The sequence below is a fragment of the Tauraco erythrolophus genome, chromosome 1 (assembly GCF_009769465.1).
Source record: "Tauraco erythrolophus isolate bTauEry1 chromosome 1, bTauEry1.pri, whole genome shotgun sequence".
Lineage (NCBI taxonomy): Eukaryota > Metazoa > Chordata > Aves > Musophagiformes > Musophagidae > Tauraco > Tauraco erythrolophus.
This window is the reverse complement of record NC_141465.1, coordinates 101,483,399-101,499,804: the sequence shown is the minus strand read 5'-3', so window position 1 is coordinate 101,499,804 and position 16,406 is coordinate 101,483,399. Positions and strand designations below refer to the sequence as shown.

At 46.6% G+C, this 16,406-nt stretch overlaps 1 protein-coding gene across 1 annotated transcript; it reads right to left on the bottom strand.

Annotated features, from left to right (window-relative positions):
- Positions 1–1,477: 1,477 nt before the first annotated feature.
- On the bottom strand, positions 1,478–14,191 carry CNMD (chondromodulin). The gene is made up of 7 exons (XM_086611790.1): positions 14,120–14,191; positions 13,564–13,704; positions 10,977–11,117; positions 8,273–8,386; positions 5,428–5,581; positions 4,121–4,323; positions 1,478–1,693 (listed from the first exon to the last, which is right to left on the bottom strand). The coding sequence occupies exons 1-7, from the start codon at positions 14,189–14,191 to the stop codon at positions 1,478–1,480; spliced, it is 1,041 nt and encodes a 346-aa protein (XP_086467916.1).
- Positions 14,192–16,406: the final 2,215 nt, after the last annotated feature.

Below are 16,406 nucleotides of genomic sequence, written 5' to 3'. Positions count from 1 at the left end.
AAAAGCTACAGTAGAACAAAATACTGAATTCTATTTTCATCTTATTCTCATTTAACACTTTGCTTTTTAGATATGCAGTTTAGCATTCCACATGGTTGTCTTTATTTTCTTTAAGCCATGATTATGTCAAATTAATTCCTCTTTTCTGTGTGTCATGCAGTGTTAATAACATTACTAGGCTTGCAACATCTCAAGAGCTGTTTAGTCACAAAAATGAATGCTCCAGAAAGTGAACTTTAAGAAAAATTGGGCCATTCTGTTCATAAAGCCCATGTATGGGTTCCATATGAGCTCCATAAACTCAGTAGAAGGGTTCAAGACATAGAGTAGGGATGAAGGCAGTGTAATACCTCTATCTTTGTTTTTCAAGGCTGGAAATCCTAAGTCGTTCCATCTTTGTGAGTGTTTCAGCTTAGTACCTTCCTTAGAGATTTAATAAGTAATAGGATCAATCTCAATAATTGCAGAGTTTGCCTAAGCAAAAATGGGTGAGGTTAGAACCCTCCTTTTCTTTTTTTTCTTTCTCTTTTTTTCTCCTAATAGGTAAGCAGTTTCTCTTGCGGAGAACGGAGCTTAGCTTCAGTGAAGCTAAAGGAGCAAGTATGAATGGCTGCTATCCATGTGGAATAAAGAAGGGTTGTAATCTTGTGTCAAAAGTGTCTCGTTCAAGGATTTATAAATATAGTGTCTGTTGTAGATTCTGAAGGGTCTCAAGACTCTTAGGTCTGCAACTGCATGTAAATACTTTTGCCATAGTAGCTGATAGCAGATACTTGTTAGGCACTAGAGTGGTATCATGGATACAAGATTCTTGATGCTGGGGCTTCTTTGATGTTGGGATGTGTGAAGGGTTTTGATTCTGTGGCCACGCACGTTCCCTTCCGCAGCCCCTTTGCCTGCCGTTTGTTTCCGATTTAGCACAATGTGCACTTTCCCGTGTCCCCTGGAGCAGCTTTGTGGGAAAGGTATGCTGTAATTGGTTTATAACCATTCATAATGACCTGGCAGCTCGGTGTGAATAGCAACGGGGAGCGACTTAACTTGTGATTTATTTAAGTAAGCTACATGGATGAAAGGTACTCCCAAGTGTACCAGTTGAGCTAGTTGCCTAATTGGACGTAAATTTTCACATGTAGCTGGGAAAAAGAGGGTTTTGTTATGAAAGGCTGAATTTGGATTTATGAGCAAGCTTCTGGACTGCTAAACCAGTTTGTAAGCAAAGTTTACTATTGTCTTTTATTGGGATGTCTTAGTTTTTGAATTCAGTAAGTGCTAGTATACCCTCATCATTTGTAAAGCTAATGGAATATTAACTTAAGGTTTTTGTTTACAGATAGGATATCTGACCTTGCTTTTGGTGCAGTAACACACACTTGGATTTGGAAAGACAGGATTGCTACTGCTGCTTTGGTTGAGGTCTTTTTCCAGTTTATCATTGCGTTCCTGCTTGTTTCGTCAAGGCTCTGATAGCTTTTTCTCACACAACACCCATGATACGAGCAACCCACCAGCTGCAGGGCATGATGATGCGGCAGGCGGTACGACAGCCTTGGTAGTTGTAGGGCCAGGGGTAGTAGCCCAGGAGAGGCTCGCAGATTCTCTGGCACTGCGTGTAACTCCGTCTGCATTCAATGCAGCACACGCCAAGGTGATCCAGCATGGGGTCAAAAGCCATCCCTTCACCTTCCAGTTGCTGAAATGTAAAATATTAAATGTCATCTTGGTGCCCCCGTTCTCAGAGAATGTAGAATATACTGATGCTCCTTTTAACCCTACAAAGAGTAAAAACTGAAGTCTTGGTCCTGTTGAAGCTAGCAGAACTCCCACTAACTGACCCGTGCATCTTGCTTTATTTTTTTTTCTTTTGTCTTGCTCTGTTTGGTAGAAGTGTAGAATTGGTGCAATCCAACCCGTGTAAAATGGAAAGAAACAACAGGGAGCTCTAACTTCATTATTTTCCTTCTACAGTCCTCGCGAAAGATCCAGTAGCAGTAAACTCCCAAGTTTTAAATATTACTGATGGAAAATATTTCAAGACAGTTAATCTGGGTCTTTTATGTAGATGACAATGTCTGAAGTGTATGCTGTGTTTTTAATGTTTTGTTTTAATTTTTTGTATTTTAATGCCTTTTTCAGCATTCCCAGGAAACTATTCAGTAAGCTATTACCTTGCAGTTTTCTGAATATTTCTCCCTTGTTTTTTACTCTGCCTTTTTTAAACTCTCTGCCACACTTAGGTGCATCATGGACAGTGAGAATTCTGCCTGTTCTGTATCTGACAGTAAGGAGTTACATGGAGCAAGGCATGCATAAAATACGTAAAAGCAGGCTCTTGCTGCTGCCTTCACCCTTCAAAATTCCTTTCCTCCTTTCTGAGGAAAAAAGTAACCTGGATATTCTGCTTTTTGAAACTCATTTGTTCTTTTCCCATTGCTGTTATTTCAAGAAAAGCAGCAGCAAAGGGCAAATGTCGGAATAACACTTGGCTGTTTACCTGAGCATTTTTCATTCAGAAAACTAGCAACACACCAAAAAGGTGAGGCACAGAAAGGTGCCATCCCTTGTCTGGACTTGCATAGGATGCTAGTGACAGCTCGGTGTTACGGCTCCCAGCAATCCGTTCCCAGCCCTGAGAGCTGGGAGGGTGTCATTTCTTTGGGCAGGATTCATCTTCCTTGAATTCAGGTATCTGCAGTGTGACCTTCTACACCTGAGCTCATCATCCAGACTCCACTCATAGTGGAGTGGAGAGAAATAGATCTAAGGAGGATTAATTTCATCCTACAGGAAAGACCTACAGTATCATTAGTGGTCCTTCGGAACTGAACGAATCTGCCTCTAAAGACAGCTTGGATACAGGCATCTACGCAATAACTGTTGGTGAAGGTGAATCCCGCTCTGCAGACGAAGGGAAGACTGGTGACCATATCTGACGAGACCTTTTCCGTTTGGCCCAGGGTCCCTCTGGCTGGAAGAAGGGACCTGCAGCAGTCATTCTGCCACTGCCCTCCAGAGACAAGGCAGCTTGGACGCCATGGATGTCGTCATGTTAGTAGCTGTGAGTGGAAGTTACATTCCAGTGCTGCTGCAGTTTTACTGACCTCATGAGAGAGTCGATTTAGATCCACTTTATTTGGAGTGATTAATTTAAGTTTAATTAAGGGATGTCAACTCGGCAAACGCTGTCACAGTATAATGATCTCCTGCTGTTGCGTAAATGTCAAGTCAAAGCTGGGACTTATTTCCAAAGCAGGAGGCATTTATCTTGTGACAGTGTTGTATTAAAATGACTTACTCCTGCTGCACCAAATGGTGGGTGTAAATTGTCTGGCGCTGGTGCAGTAGACTGGAAGGTGCCTACTGTACAGCCGGTTTTCCTGCAGCGCGGCAAAGGTGTTGGGACACAGCAGGGAGGCTCCTGTGCTCTTTCTGTGGGCTGCTCCGTCTCAGAGAGCAAGAACAAATTTCGTGATACTCATCCTCCACCCACTGTTGCTGTCTCTAAACAGGTCTCCTCTGTGAATTGCTTGCTAGACTAGGGCCGTTTACCCTGATAGAGAAGAGGCTGAGAAAACAGATTTATTTGGCCTAACCCCAGTCTCATTGCAACCAGAAGCTACTGCTTTCCTCTGTCACTTCTGATGCTAATTTCTATGTGGGGGCAAAGTATGTTTCTGGCTACTGGGCTCTATCTTTACATTGTGAAATGATGGAGTTCAGCCGTCTGATCAAGATGAGCTTTGGCTTGTTTGCAGAAGGTGCTATCCTTGTTGGATCTCTCTAGTGCTGCTTCTATATGGACCTGAACTCTGAAAAGCAACTTGGCGTCGATTTGCTGTAAACTTGCCACCGCAAGCACTTGTGCTTGTTTCAGACTGAAGTCTAATGACAACTGGGGATGAGCAAGGGAGAAGAGGACTGGGGGAAGACTTTTTTTGAACTTAGATGATGTTTTTCAAGTCTCTACTTTTAGAGAAAAGCTGAACAGGCAAAGATTGCACAGATTAAAAAAAAAAAAAAAAAACAGACAAAAAAAACAACAACAGACAAACCCTACATCACTGGTATTACCTGTCTCCAGCAGTCTTGGGCTCTGAAAGATGACAGTGCAAATACTTACATTATATGGGTTGTCTGGATTAAGTGTTTGGTCGGTTTCTTGTCCCATTGGCCTGGTTTCATTAGATTGGTGATCAAGCTCTTGAGTCAGCTGTGTGGTGGGTGACCTGGTGTTTACTTCTTCAGTAGCACCTTCCAAGTCTTCTGTGTCAAAGTTTGATTCTGATTGGCGTTTGTTTCTCTTCATTTCTCTCCGTTGGTTATCTGAAGAAATAATCACAAGAGGATAATCTGCTCTTCAATGCATCCTTGTATTTATCCACACTTTATCTAAGGTTTCAGTGATTTCTTTAGATATTAAAATAGGCAGGAGGAGGGGAGAGAGAAAGAAAAATGAAACTGTGTGGTGGCGAACTTGATGAGCGTTCCCATGGGAGCTGCTTGCCTTCTTGTATTGTATCTGCAGCCAATGTCAATCCAAAGGGGTGTGAGACTGACTTTCCCCCCTCTTCCTCTCTTTGAGGCAAAACAGGTGTGAGGAGGTGCTTTTGTGACAGACTGGTGCCCTGCTTCCAAGGGCAGCTGGTGAGCCTGGTGGAAACAGTTTCTGGACAGCTTTGATACTGCTTTTTTGTTGCCCAGTGGAATAAGAAAGCTCATGAGAAAAGTGGAAAATATTGACAGTTTGGATCCACAGGGGCTCTAATATCTCTAAAATGTCTTCCCCTTCCCCCCCCCTCCTTCCCCCCCCCCAAGAGTGTTGTAATATTAACTGGACCAAGAATGAGTAAATCTTTTCAAGCTGTCTCCTCTCCTCCCAGGCCTGGAAGTTACCTGGAGAAGTTGCCATCTCCCTTGTGATTCCTGAACACCTTTGCGAAGCTTGGCTGTGGGTGATGGAAGTACTTCGGTCCTGGAACTGCCTCCAGGACCTCATAAACTTCATCTGCTAGTTGTCTAGCTAAAGCATCTTGTCCCTCCACTCTAGCGAAATCCTCTGGAGAAGTGGGGTGGGAAATAGGACCAGGCTATGGTCCCAGATCAGGAGGAGCTTGCTGGTTTCCTGACTCTTGGGCAGGTATAGTGTTCCTGCTCCCTGGTGTCAGCTGCCTCAACATTTTGGGGCTAGTTTAAGATACCATCTTGTCCTTCTGTAGAAGGAGGCTGATCCCTCTGGCAATGGTTCATCTCATAGTAAGTCACCCACGTGGGCTATGTAAATTGTCTGAGGAAATGCAGGTACAGAAGACCAAACGTCTAGGTAAGCGTGGTTTCCCAGCTGTGCAAGTCTGGGTGGCAGACCTGATTTGGGGAAGGTGTTTAGATGAAGGGAGGGATAACACACTTTTCAAATACAAGAAGTGTTACCTTTGGGATATGTTGGTCGCAGCCAGAAAATTGGAAGATCCCCGCAAAGCTCTAAAATTTTGGGGCTTAGGAAACTGTTATGCTTGATAGGCTCGTCTGCAGCCACCCAGATAAGGGAGTTTTCGTCAAATCTCACAGGCATGATTTCATCTTCCTGCAAATAGAAGAGCGTAAATCCTTTGCTAGCTCAGTGAACAGTCATGTGCCTGCTTGCTGTTAATTCTTGAGCATCAAACTGTATAATCATCCGCTGCAGCTAACACCGAGCATCCTTCTGTTTCATGAATGTGAACCAACTGTACTGAGCCAAAGCCTGATTAAAGGTCGCCACCGCTGAAACGAATGGCAAAACTACTGTCAGCTTTGGTAGGATGAAGATTTCACCCAGCTCTCTCTTGGCAGGCTTTTGCCCCATGTACAAGAACTAGGTGTCGGAGATCTTTCAGCCCAAAGCGCCAGATTTTCAGGTGGTAGAAACTGCGAAGATTTACCACCTTCAGCAAAGCAGCAATGAAATGCGTCAGCTAAAACCAAGACCCTAATCTTTTATCATGCCCCATTCTCATTTGATGTACTCTCAAGAGATAACTACATTTACAATAGAGGGGGGGAAAAAAAAATCTTGTTCAAGTTCTAGAGAGGATTATAGCTTGAGAACTGCTCCAGCTTCCAGCTTTAAGTCAATGTGATCAGTCTGATTAAAGGTCTCGTTTGGTAAAAGTAATTCAATTGACCAAAAGCTTGAAGTGCAAGTTAAAGGAGCCTGCCTTTTTGAAGTGTACCCTGCAGGTTTTTGGTTCATATCTTCAAAGTAATGTAGGAAAATGTCAGTGATTGATTCTTAATGGTTGTTAGTTCAAAGTATTATTTTACATAAAATGTGTAAGTATTTTATAGCAACAGTGAAATATTAAAAGAAAACCAACTTGTGAATAATGAAAATCAGTATGATTTCAAAGTTAAAATTCTAAAGTGCTTCCATAAAAGTCATCAAAACTTGTTATGTAACTGACTAGATCAATTTATTCTGTCGAGTTGCTGTTCCTTTAATGTGTTTATTGATTTCTTTTGTAGGTCTCAAGTCATTTAAGTTTGCTATCCAATCTGTCTAGTGAGAAGTGCTCTTTATTTATATTCTCCCACTTAAGCTTTTATCAGCATTAGAAATATCTGAATCTAGTTTTCTGAAATAAAAATACCCTTTGTTTCTCTTTGAGACGATCCTGACTTGTGAGCAGGCAGTTTGGGTATCTATAAAAGCTTATTTTAATCAACCATTTTTGTCAGCAGTGTTGGTTATGATAACATGTTGTAAGAAAGTGGCGTAGGCATGCTTTCTCCTAAATACATGTGTATCAGAGAGGGGACTTGCTCTAGAAAAATAAATAACTACTTCGCCATTCCTGTTGTACATCTAACCTGGAAAGTCAGGCAACGGGGAAAGGGTAACAGCCCAACAGTGGCACTAAACCGGCTGCTTGTTTTGGCCTCAGTGTGTACGATTTGTTGCAGTGGTTGTGTACATGATGCATCTTTGGAGAAGATGCACAGAAAACAGAATAAGGAAGAAGGTTTGCTGTAGCCAGTAGAAGATTAGGAATAACTCTTGGACTATTTTAGGATAATGTGTTCAGGACCATGACTTTATTCTTACAAAAAGATGAAAAATCGAAACCTTGACTTTAGGCAATAGTGCTAATGAAGTCAAGAAGCCCAACCTGCCTTTAAAATAAGGCAAGGCGAGAAAGATCTAGGTCTCTGCTTGGAATTTGGGCAAGATCTCTCCCCCATCATGGAGGAAATCCCACCAACCTCAGCAGACTTCGTGACATCGCTGGTGGCTTGCTGATTGAATTTAGAGAGACCTTTGTTCCCTTCATTTTAAAGTAGTAGATGTTGAGGATTCACAGCACCGTTGCGGGTAGATGCAGCCTTAACAGTGCCTCTCTCCCAGCTAATCGTATCTGCTTTTATTTTCTCGAGAGCAGACCAAACACAGGGAGAGGGGTTGTGGATCTCCAGTGCTCTCCTGCCGGTGGCTGAGCCCTTGCCAGTGTCCAGGCTCAGCCGTACTCAAGTGTGATGAGTTTGGGGGTCTGAGCTCTGGGAAACTCAGGCTTTGCACACCCAAAGTGATCGGCTTTTGTACACATGAGGTAAGGAGAGGTTTTGGCAATATCTGGCTGAGAACTGCAGCTTTTGTGGTGGTTGCAATGCAGGTTCCATGAAATTCAGTCAACACAGTGTCCTAAAATGAAGTCTGCCATCTAAGAAGGCAAATTCTTAGTTTTTTTAGCTATTATTTCTTCTGAGTTAGCTGAAGTTTTGCAATGTTTTCCATGATTCCCTTTTATTGACTATTTCAGAGGACTTGAGTGATGGAGTCCTTGCTTCTGCTCGAGAGTGTTGGCAGAAATCTCCTGAGATCTCCTGCTATCCCTCTTCGCATTAACTAAACCAGCTGCTTCCTCCATCCCCTCCCTTCCAGCCTTGTGCATGGCCTGATCTCAAGCAGATGCTTTAGTCACTGAGGTCTCCTGTGGATCCACTAGACATTGCTCTAAAGCTTCCCCCGCTCCCCAGTCTGCAGCCTCTCGTGATGCCCCTGGACGCAGTGACACCTCCGGCGCCAATCTTGCTTCTCTTACCTTTCAGGGGCCCTTAGCAATCAGGCGATGAACCCTCAGCCATCTTGCCCTGCCCTACCCTCAACAACCCTACCACTACCCACAGTGGCTTTCAAATGTCATTTTTATTTGTATTTAAATATTGCTTTAAGACTCTCTCTATACAAAGATTTCGGTTTGTTTTTTTTTTTTTTTTAAATCAATAAATTACCCCTTACCAGCTCAGACGAGAGGCTCGCTTTAGTCATAGCATCAACTTCGGGGACACGAGCTTTTGGCTGAGCTTTGATGTAACACTTTTCTCCTTCAGCAAAACGGATTCCAGTTATGCCCTGGAAAAGCAGAAGGCAGGGGGTTGTGTGCAGCCCTCTAGCTCCCCGCCGCCCCCAAGAAAGCGCTCGAGCTTTGCTAAAATTGCCACTGAATTTTTAGTCTGAAGGTTAAATCTTCCTTAAAACCAGATGCAATGAAACGCTCTTCCCTCGTCCTTTTAGCTTTACGGTTTTGGTCAAACGGGTCTAGAAGTTGTCGCTCGATTTCTGAAAGATGGGGGTGTTTTATGTAAGTGCCTTGGCACCAGCTCGAGGCTACTTGGAGTAGATCTGTTAAGGAATTAGTTGACACGATGTGAACTGTAACTTAGCACCTACCGTAGGCAGCCTCGAAATTGTGTTAGCTGGTGGTGCGGTACCCTTACGACACAGATTTACAAAAATACGGGGGCAGCTTGGTCCAATGTATACATGTAAGTGGCTGTGACAGCAAGGGGAAGCTCGTGACGGGGAATTGGGTGCAGAAATCAGTGTGTGGGACTTCCTTCGTCTGGCCTACAAGGGTGAAATGCAGTTGCCTAAACCATGGATGTGTAGTTGTAAGCAAGAGAAGGGTATCTCAGCAGCTCTGGAGGGCTGAAGGTCTCTTACAAGTCCAGGGTCATATCTGCCAGCTATGTGCCAGCACCTTGGGCACCAACATTTAGGCAGGGGAACCTTGTCTGTATTTTTTATGTTTCTGCTGTAGGTTTTTGAGTACCCATAAAAGAATTCTCTTTTACATTATGAATTTAGATACTTCTTTGTAGACTGCAAAACTTGCGTGGTTTGCGTAGGGTTGCGTGAGCTCCATTCGACCACCTAAATACAAAGATCAGGTGCCATTTGAGATACACTGGTTTTCTGCTTAGCCTCTAGCTGCCAGGCCAGGGGGCCACGGATGTCCTCACCTGCCTCATACGGGCATCATGGATACCATAGGCATCTAGTGCAGCTTGAGATGGACAGTACCGAGGCATCTGAGTCTCATCCTGCGGGCCTGCAAGTCCTGTACAGGCACCCATCAAAACAAAATGACTAATTCTAAAGCAGTGAGAGACAGGATGGCTATGCAGGGATGAGTGCACAAGGGAATGAGACTTTGTGGTGCACCAAGTGTGCTAGGAGCATCCTGATATTGCGAAATCCAAGTCTTCACTGACCATGCAATCCAGTCAATCCAAAGCTGCTAACATAAATACTTGGCTGTTGGAAGCACACCTCTTCAATTTCTTTCTCCTTTACACCCATTCTTGGCTCAAAACCCATCTGGCAGCATCCTTTTGTTCTTGCTGAGCCTGGCCCTGGCCCTCTGTCATTAGAAGTGGACACAGTCCCTAGGAGGTGCCTTTAGCTGGTTGGTGTTGGGAGCTGATTTCTGACTCAGTTGTGACAGGTGGTAGCTCACCAGCAGCACACACGGAGGCAATGTGAGTTCAGCATTTCTCCAGTGGGCTGGTGCTTTTGTGCAGATGTGGAACAGTGAAGGCAAATGAGAAGAGCTCGTAGTGGGTGCTGTTATTCAGCTGCTAATACTGTTGCTATGGTGATGTTAACGAAAGCTTCATAAAGGCTCAACCACAGCTGTCAGGAAAGTTGAGGTCCTGGGTCTCCTGGCATGGATTTGTTTGTACTTGCTGAGAAGCCAAGGAGCTGAATTTCCTTGCCTTTCTAGATTCAGCAAGGGGAAGATGGCTGCTCCAGAAGCCCTGGGCAAGTCCTCCTGGCAGCTGCACCTTTATCTTAGGTGCTGCTTTGACTTAAAGAGGACTTAGCTCTGAAGTTGAGTGTTTCACACCCAGAAACATTAATTGTAGGATCTGGGCCCTGTAAATAGGTTTCTCCAACATCCCATAGATGTGCCTCTACAGTGAGCCACCCTATCCGAGCTGTTGAGCTCAGCTGAGATTTGGCATCTGTTCGTCCAGGCTGTGTGCTGAGCAGGCACAGCCCAGTTGCTGGGGTACTCAGTTGTGTTTGTTGTCAGCCCAGCTGTCCCAGCACTATGTGTTTGGTGCACGGATGTGTAAGCTACACGAAATGCCTCTGTTCTCTCCCCTGGAGATGAACCACAGAGAGCAGCTCCCATCCTTGATCTGAGGGGAGAGCAAGCTGCCCAGGTCCAGCGCTGTGTCGTGGTCTCTCCTTGGTGTCTACTTGACTTACTGCATTGACCCTATGCTATGTTTTAACAGGGATTTTTTGGGGGTGGGGGAGGTGGTTTTTCCAGTTCAATTTGTATGAAATCATGCAGGGGCTGTGTCACAGCCTGCCAGAACATTTTTCTAGCAAGACCCTGAGGGCACATGTAGCTCTGTTCAATGGTTTGAAAATGCCGTTAACGTGGAGCCAAACCTGATGCAGCTTAATCCATACTGCTTCCTGGAGTGGGACCTGGCATGACTTGTCCCCAGAAGGCACTTAGACTTTGTTTTGGAGGAAACCGCCTGGCTTGCTGTGAGAGCAAGCTGTGAGAGTGTGGATGCTTGTGTGGATAGTTTGAGGCTAGAAGCTGAGACCCACTGAGGCAGAGAAGTTGGGGCAGGGCAGGGTATCCTTAGAGTCCAGCATTGGAGCGTGGTACATGAAAGATAAGGGTGGAGGTACTTACAATCTGAAAATCATGAACTTCAACAGCCTCTTCGCTCCCACTTCCCGTTTTGAATGTCTCTAAGTTGTTTCCAGCATCTATTTCCATCGATCCATCTTGTACTTTGCCATTAATGCTCATAGTATAGTGAACATTGTACACCTGGAATCAAGAGAGGAGCAGTAGCACACGTCAGTAATTGCTTATCACCTTCTTCCTACACTAGGCAATGGGTCAATCTGTCCTACCTCTGTTCAGCTCCTAACTTTGTTTTTTCTGTAGGCATTTGATAACCTTCCAACAACCAACACCACCCTACAGCAATGCTTCACCGTTGGGGCAGGCTGGCCGTGGAGCAGGTTGCCCAGAGAGGTTGTGCATTCTCCATCCTTGGGGGTTTTCAAGGTCCAACTGGATAAAGCCCTGAGCAGCCTACTCTGACCCCACAGCTCACCCTGCTCTGAGCAGCAAATAGGACTAGAGGCCTCCTGAGGTCCCTCCTTTGGGGACCTCAAGGTGCCGCACAGGGATCTATTAGTACTGACAGTTTTACTGCAAAAACAGTGTGGGATGAGTCCACATCCACGCTCACTCCAACTGAAAAATTCTTTTAGGTCATGTTTTATGAATCATTTCTTATGCTGATACGATTCCCAAAGGAGAGCAGGTGTGAGCATCCTACTCCTGTTTATCTCTTAGGATGTTCTGCTGAGGCGCAAGAAAATGGGTTCCTCATGGATATGGATATGAACATGCTTCCTAGCTTGTAATGGATATGAACTTTGTTTAAATTGGGTGTGAAGTTGTATAGACTCCTGTTTGCCTTGCCAGCATGTTTGCTCTTCGCCTATTTTCAATGAGGAAAGCTGCAGCATGGTTTATATTTGCTGGAGGACCACAATCTGTGGAGGGGTTTTGTGATTTTCCTGTGCAGCTCTACTAAAAGTGCTGCACAAGCAGTTTACTTCTGGTCTTAAAAACCTTACAGTGTTTTAATGAAAAATTTACACTGACAGCTAGAGACAAATTTCTTCTCCTCTCACCTTTGCTCAGGAAAGTCTAAGGTGCTAAAGATTTATGGTTCCTCAGTTATATAGATTCCGTCCCATATTCTGCACCGTCTAGGACTCTTGTTGAACATGGTCCATAAAACCAGAGCGATGTACATGGTCTCTAGACTTGAGACTTTGTTACCCCTGTCAGTTACAGGAGAATTTAAAGATTTAAAACAATAATTTAAAAATTGCCTTGATTTTTTTTATGAATGACCCTTAATATAATTTTTACAGTTGCTTCCTAAACATTTGCAAGTCAAATGTAGCTTTCTGAATTTGAAGGCAGCTTGGAAAATAACTCTAAGCTTTCCCCATGTCTTCACCTGGAGATCAGTTTCGAAGCTTAATGACAACTATGAACGGGGCACATTTTGCAAAGTGGGATTTAGATGACAGGAGCAATAAAAAAAGGGAAATTTTGCCCTGCACTCCACAAACGCACTCACCCACTCGGAGCTGAATACACGGTACCCCCTTGCTGCTTACGTACCGGTTCATGTCCCTCTCCTTTTTCAAAAGCCTATAGAAGCAGCTGGTTCTTACAGCACATCTTGGAGGTCAGTAACATATCCCGTCTTTTTGGTGTAAAACCTTGTACTTTCTAATTACGTGCATGGGTGTATCTCACAGCGGGGCCTCTGCCCTGACTGCTGGGATTCGCACAAGGCTCTCCTTGACAGGGACTGGTGCGTAGCTGGAGGCAGTACAAAACCTCTTCCAAAGTAAATTCAAAGATACAAATTGCACTTATGGACCAAGTTACAGTCACATGTGCACCATCGTGTTTCAAATAGGTTTAAAATCAAAATCTTATGGAAAGAGAAAGAAAAAACAAGTAAACATGTTCTAATGCTCTGAAGTTGGGTTCTTAAACTGATCAGCAGCTTCTGTTTTGTTCTTTGCATACGTTTTTTTTTCATGTACCCCAGAAAAATGTAAATAATAAAACTTGCCCTGACTTTAAAAAATTGCACCACAGCTGCTAACCATAAATGCCTATGTGTATGCGCAGCCATCCAAACCACCGGCGTGAAATAATGGTGCCTATTAATGGGTTAAATATAGCATTACATATTTGAGGGTCCAGGTAGGATCTGGACCAAGAATGCAGATGATGTGAAAAAGGAATGTACACGTTTCAATGCTTTTTTTTGTCCTGCGAACTGGAGTTTGCCCAGGATGTGAATCCCCGGGGACTCATTGGGGTTTGAGTTCGCTGAGGATTTGCGAGCAGAAATCAATGTCGTGTCTGTGCTCTCAAAGATACGTTTCATGTTCATTAATAAATGTGCTTCCAGGAGGCTCCATCCGCACAGCCAGTAAAGATAATAAGTTTTTTAGGTGTTTGGTGGTTTTTTGGTTGGTTTGTTTTGATTTTTTTTTGAAAGCATGGAAAAAAATCAAGATCTGCTTAAAGACCTCTTTTATCGACCTTGCAAGAACGGTTTCCAGCCTGTGCCTCTCCTTACATGCAACCAGCTCAAAAAAAAAAAAACAAACACACACCCCGATGTGAGGACGCGCTTCCAGGCTCGGCGGCCTCCCGCGCTCACCTGTCGCTCGGTGGCTTTCCAGAAGTAGAAGGCGCCGATGGCCCCGGCCAGGAGCAGGAGGGCGCCGGCGATCAGCACCGCGGCCCCGGCCTTCAGCAGCCGCCCCGGCCCGGGGGGCGCCGCCGCCGCCGCCGCGTACGCCTGTGGAGAGCGCGGTGCTGGGTGCGGGGCAGGGACACCCCCTCCCTCCCTTACCCCCTCCCGGCCTCCCTCCCGGCAGCGACCCCCGCCCTGGGACGCCCGTTAGTGCCCCGACCCGGCTCCAGCCCGGCCGTGCGGACCGCGGCGTCCCGTCCTGATCCCGTTCTGCCACGTCCCGGTCCTGACCCGTTCGGTCCCGATCCGACCCGGTTACGGTCCGTTCGGTCGTGATTCGACCCGAGCCGTTTGGTCCCGATTTGTCCCATTCCACCCTGACCCGTCCCGACCCATCCCCTTCCATCCGGTCTCGTCCCGACCTGACCTGTTCGCTCCCGTCCCGTCCCCCCGCAACCAGTTCGGTCCCGGTCCATCCCCTCCCATCCCGACCCGTCCCGTCCCGCCCGGCAGCACTCACCGGGGGCAGACACTGCTCCACATCGTCGGGCCCCGCACGGGTGATGGGCACCTTCTCGGAGCCCTCTGCCATGGCTGCCGTGGCAGGGAGCGCTGCCCCGGGCTCGGCCGCCGTCCCGCTCCCGGCCCCGGCCCCAGCCCCGGCCCCGACGGGGGGCAGCACCGCCCCGGCCCGCCCCGGCCCCGACGGCGGGGGCGGGGGGCAGGACCGCGGACCGCCTCCCTCCTTGGGCACAAAGAGCCCCTTGAGCTGCCCAGCAGCCGTCGGAGCTCTCCGAGGCTGTGACCCGCATCTCAGCCCTGTCTCCCCCTCATCCTCGGGGCTCGACTCCGGCTTTGGAGATGGGGGAGTCAGGGGGGTGCAGAGGATACAGGAGCGGTGCCGCGGCAGAGAGGCGGCCGTCGTAAAAAGCAGCTTTTGAAACAGAACAGCATTTTAACTGCTTTTTTTTACACTTGCCACAGGAATTCACAGGGGCTGGAGCTGACAAGCTGCTGTTCGGTGACCGCTCTGCAAAACACCTGGATGCATGGCACAAGCGAACGGCCCTGCCTCCAGCAGAGCACAGCCCGGGAAGCGGAGCGGCAAGCCCAGGCCTGGCGCAGGCTCAGTGGGGGCAAAGCTTGGGGGGAAATTTCATATTTTCATTTAAAAAGGTCACAGATACCTTGCGGCTTGACCTCTAAAGCGGACGTATCCCTGGGATTTCTTCTGTTTGCCGTCAGTCATGATACTCAGCTGGTTTTTCTAGCATCTCAAGTACAGTGGGATCATAGGGGAATTTGGGTTGGAAGGGACGTTCATCTGCAGCTATTTGCTCTTTCTAATATTACACATGGGAAGCTTAAACACAGGGCTGCAACTGGCTATGTGTGTCTGTCCATGTGTCTCTCCACATCCGTGTGCCCTTTATGCACCATATGGACATCCTGCCTGTACCTATATGTGCATGCTTACAGCCACGGGTGCCCGCGGTGCGTGCTTCTTGACGCTGGAAAATAAATAGCTGACATTGTCACAGAGCAGGAAATCCTTCATGAGACTGGAAGCAGAGAGAAAAAAAATCAACAGGAAAAACAGCGTGAAGGGGGCAGCCCAGGTTATGCCCTGTCCCACTTGCTCGGAGGCCCAGCTCCAGTTTTCCAGACTGGCCACTGCACTGGAGGGGGGTTCTGTTAAACAGGGGAGACCCTGGCACATGGGACCCCACCTCAATCCAGAGCAGTGCCTGTGCTAACCAGCTCTGCAATAGCAAATTTTTTTCAAAGTATGCGTCTTCATTTGTATTTCTCTTCCCCTTTCTTCTCCATTTTGCTTAGTAGGCAGCTTTACATCTCCTTGCTCAGGTGTTGCCCGCTACTGACATGTTACCCTATCTTAAACTTTCTGGGATCTTGACAGCAGAGGCCAGGCGATGACCCTGTCCCACCATGGCTCATCCCAGCTCGACGTGCCCCGAAGAGGCAGGTTTGGCCCATGCAGCTGATTTCCTACACTCACCTCTTCTTTGTGCCCCACGCCATAACTGCAAAAATCTTTGCTGTTCTTCAAGTCTCTAAGTGACCAGTAGCTTAAAAACCGTCATCGAGCAACACAAAAATGGAGAAAACTCAGGTCCCGCTAACGGCCTTGCCTCCGCGCGCTTGGGGACCGAATCCCAGAGACGCCATCCCCGTTTTCCTTCCCTTCAACCCAAATTCATCCTTCCCTTCGATTACTGTCGTTAACAATCAAGGCCTTAAACAAAAATTTAACGGGCATAGTTGCCGCCGAAAATAAACACAATCACAGCTCATTAAATCAGAAGTGGAGCCTACTGTGCAACTTCCTAAACTGGGGCACGTTCTAGCCCGCGCTCGAATGACAGACTGTTGTAGGTTGGGGCTAATAATAAGATTATGATCCCCTTCATTAGCAAGCATTTTGTTACACCAAAAATCTCGTGAATGGATATGTCTGTCTTGGCAAAATGTGAGAATCCCAGCCTTTGATCTCAAACCTCCATTTAGCATCGCTGCTTTAAAAAGACAGATTTATTTTAAGGCCCCTGTGCTTGTCTCCTGTGGGAAAACGTGCCAGGGAGGGAGCGCTTGCCCAGGAAGAGCTGCTGCTCGCTGGGTTTCGGCTCGTTTGAGCTGCTTCCCTGCCACTGAGGTGGGGCAGTGTCATGGTGCAGCCCGGCCGGCAACTAAATGCCACACGGCCGCTCTTTCACCCTCCCCCTTCCTCAGGGATGGGGAAGAGAATTAAAAGGGAAAAGGGAAAGAGACCTGTGGGTTGAGATAAG

Coding starts and splice junctions, on each gene's coding strand:
- CNMD (XM_086611790.1), bottom strand. CDS start 14,191: ATGGCAGAGGGCTCCGAGAAGGTGCCCATCACCCGTGCGGGGCCCGAC. Junction 11,118..13,563: donor GGAAAGCCACCGAGCGACAG/GTGAGCGCGGGA, acceptor TCTTGATTCCAG/GTGTACAATGTTCACTATAC. Junction 5,582..8,272: donor CGAGCCTCTCGTCTGAGCTG/GTAAGGGGTAAT, acceptor TTCTATTTGCAG/GAAGATGAAATCATGCCTGT.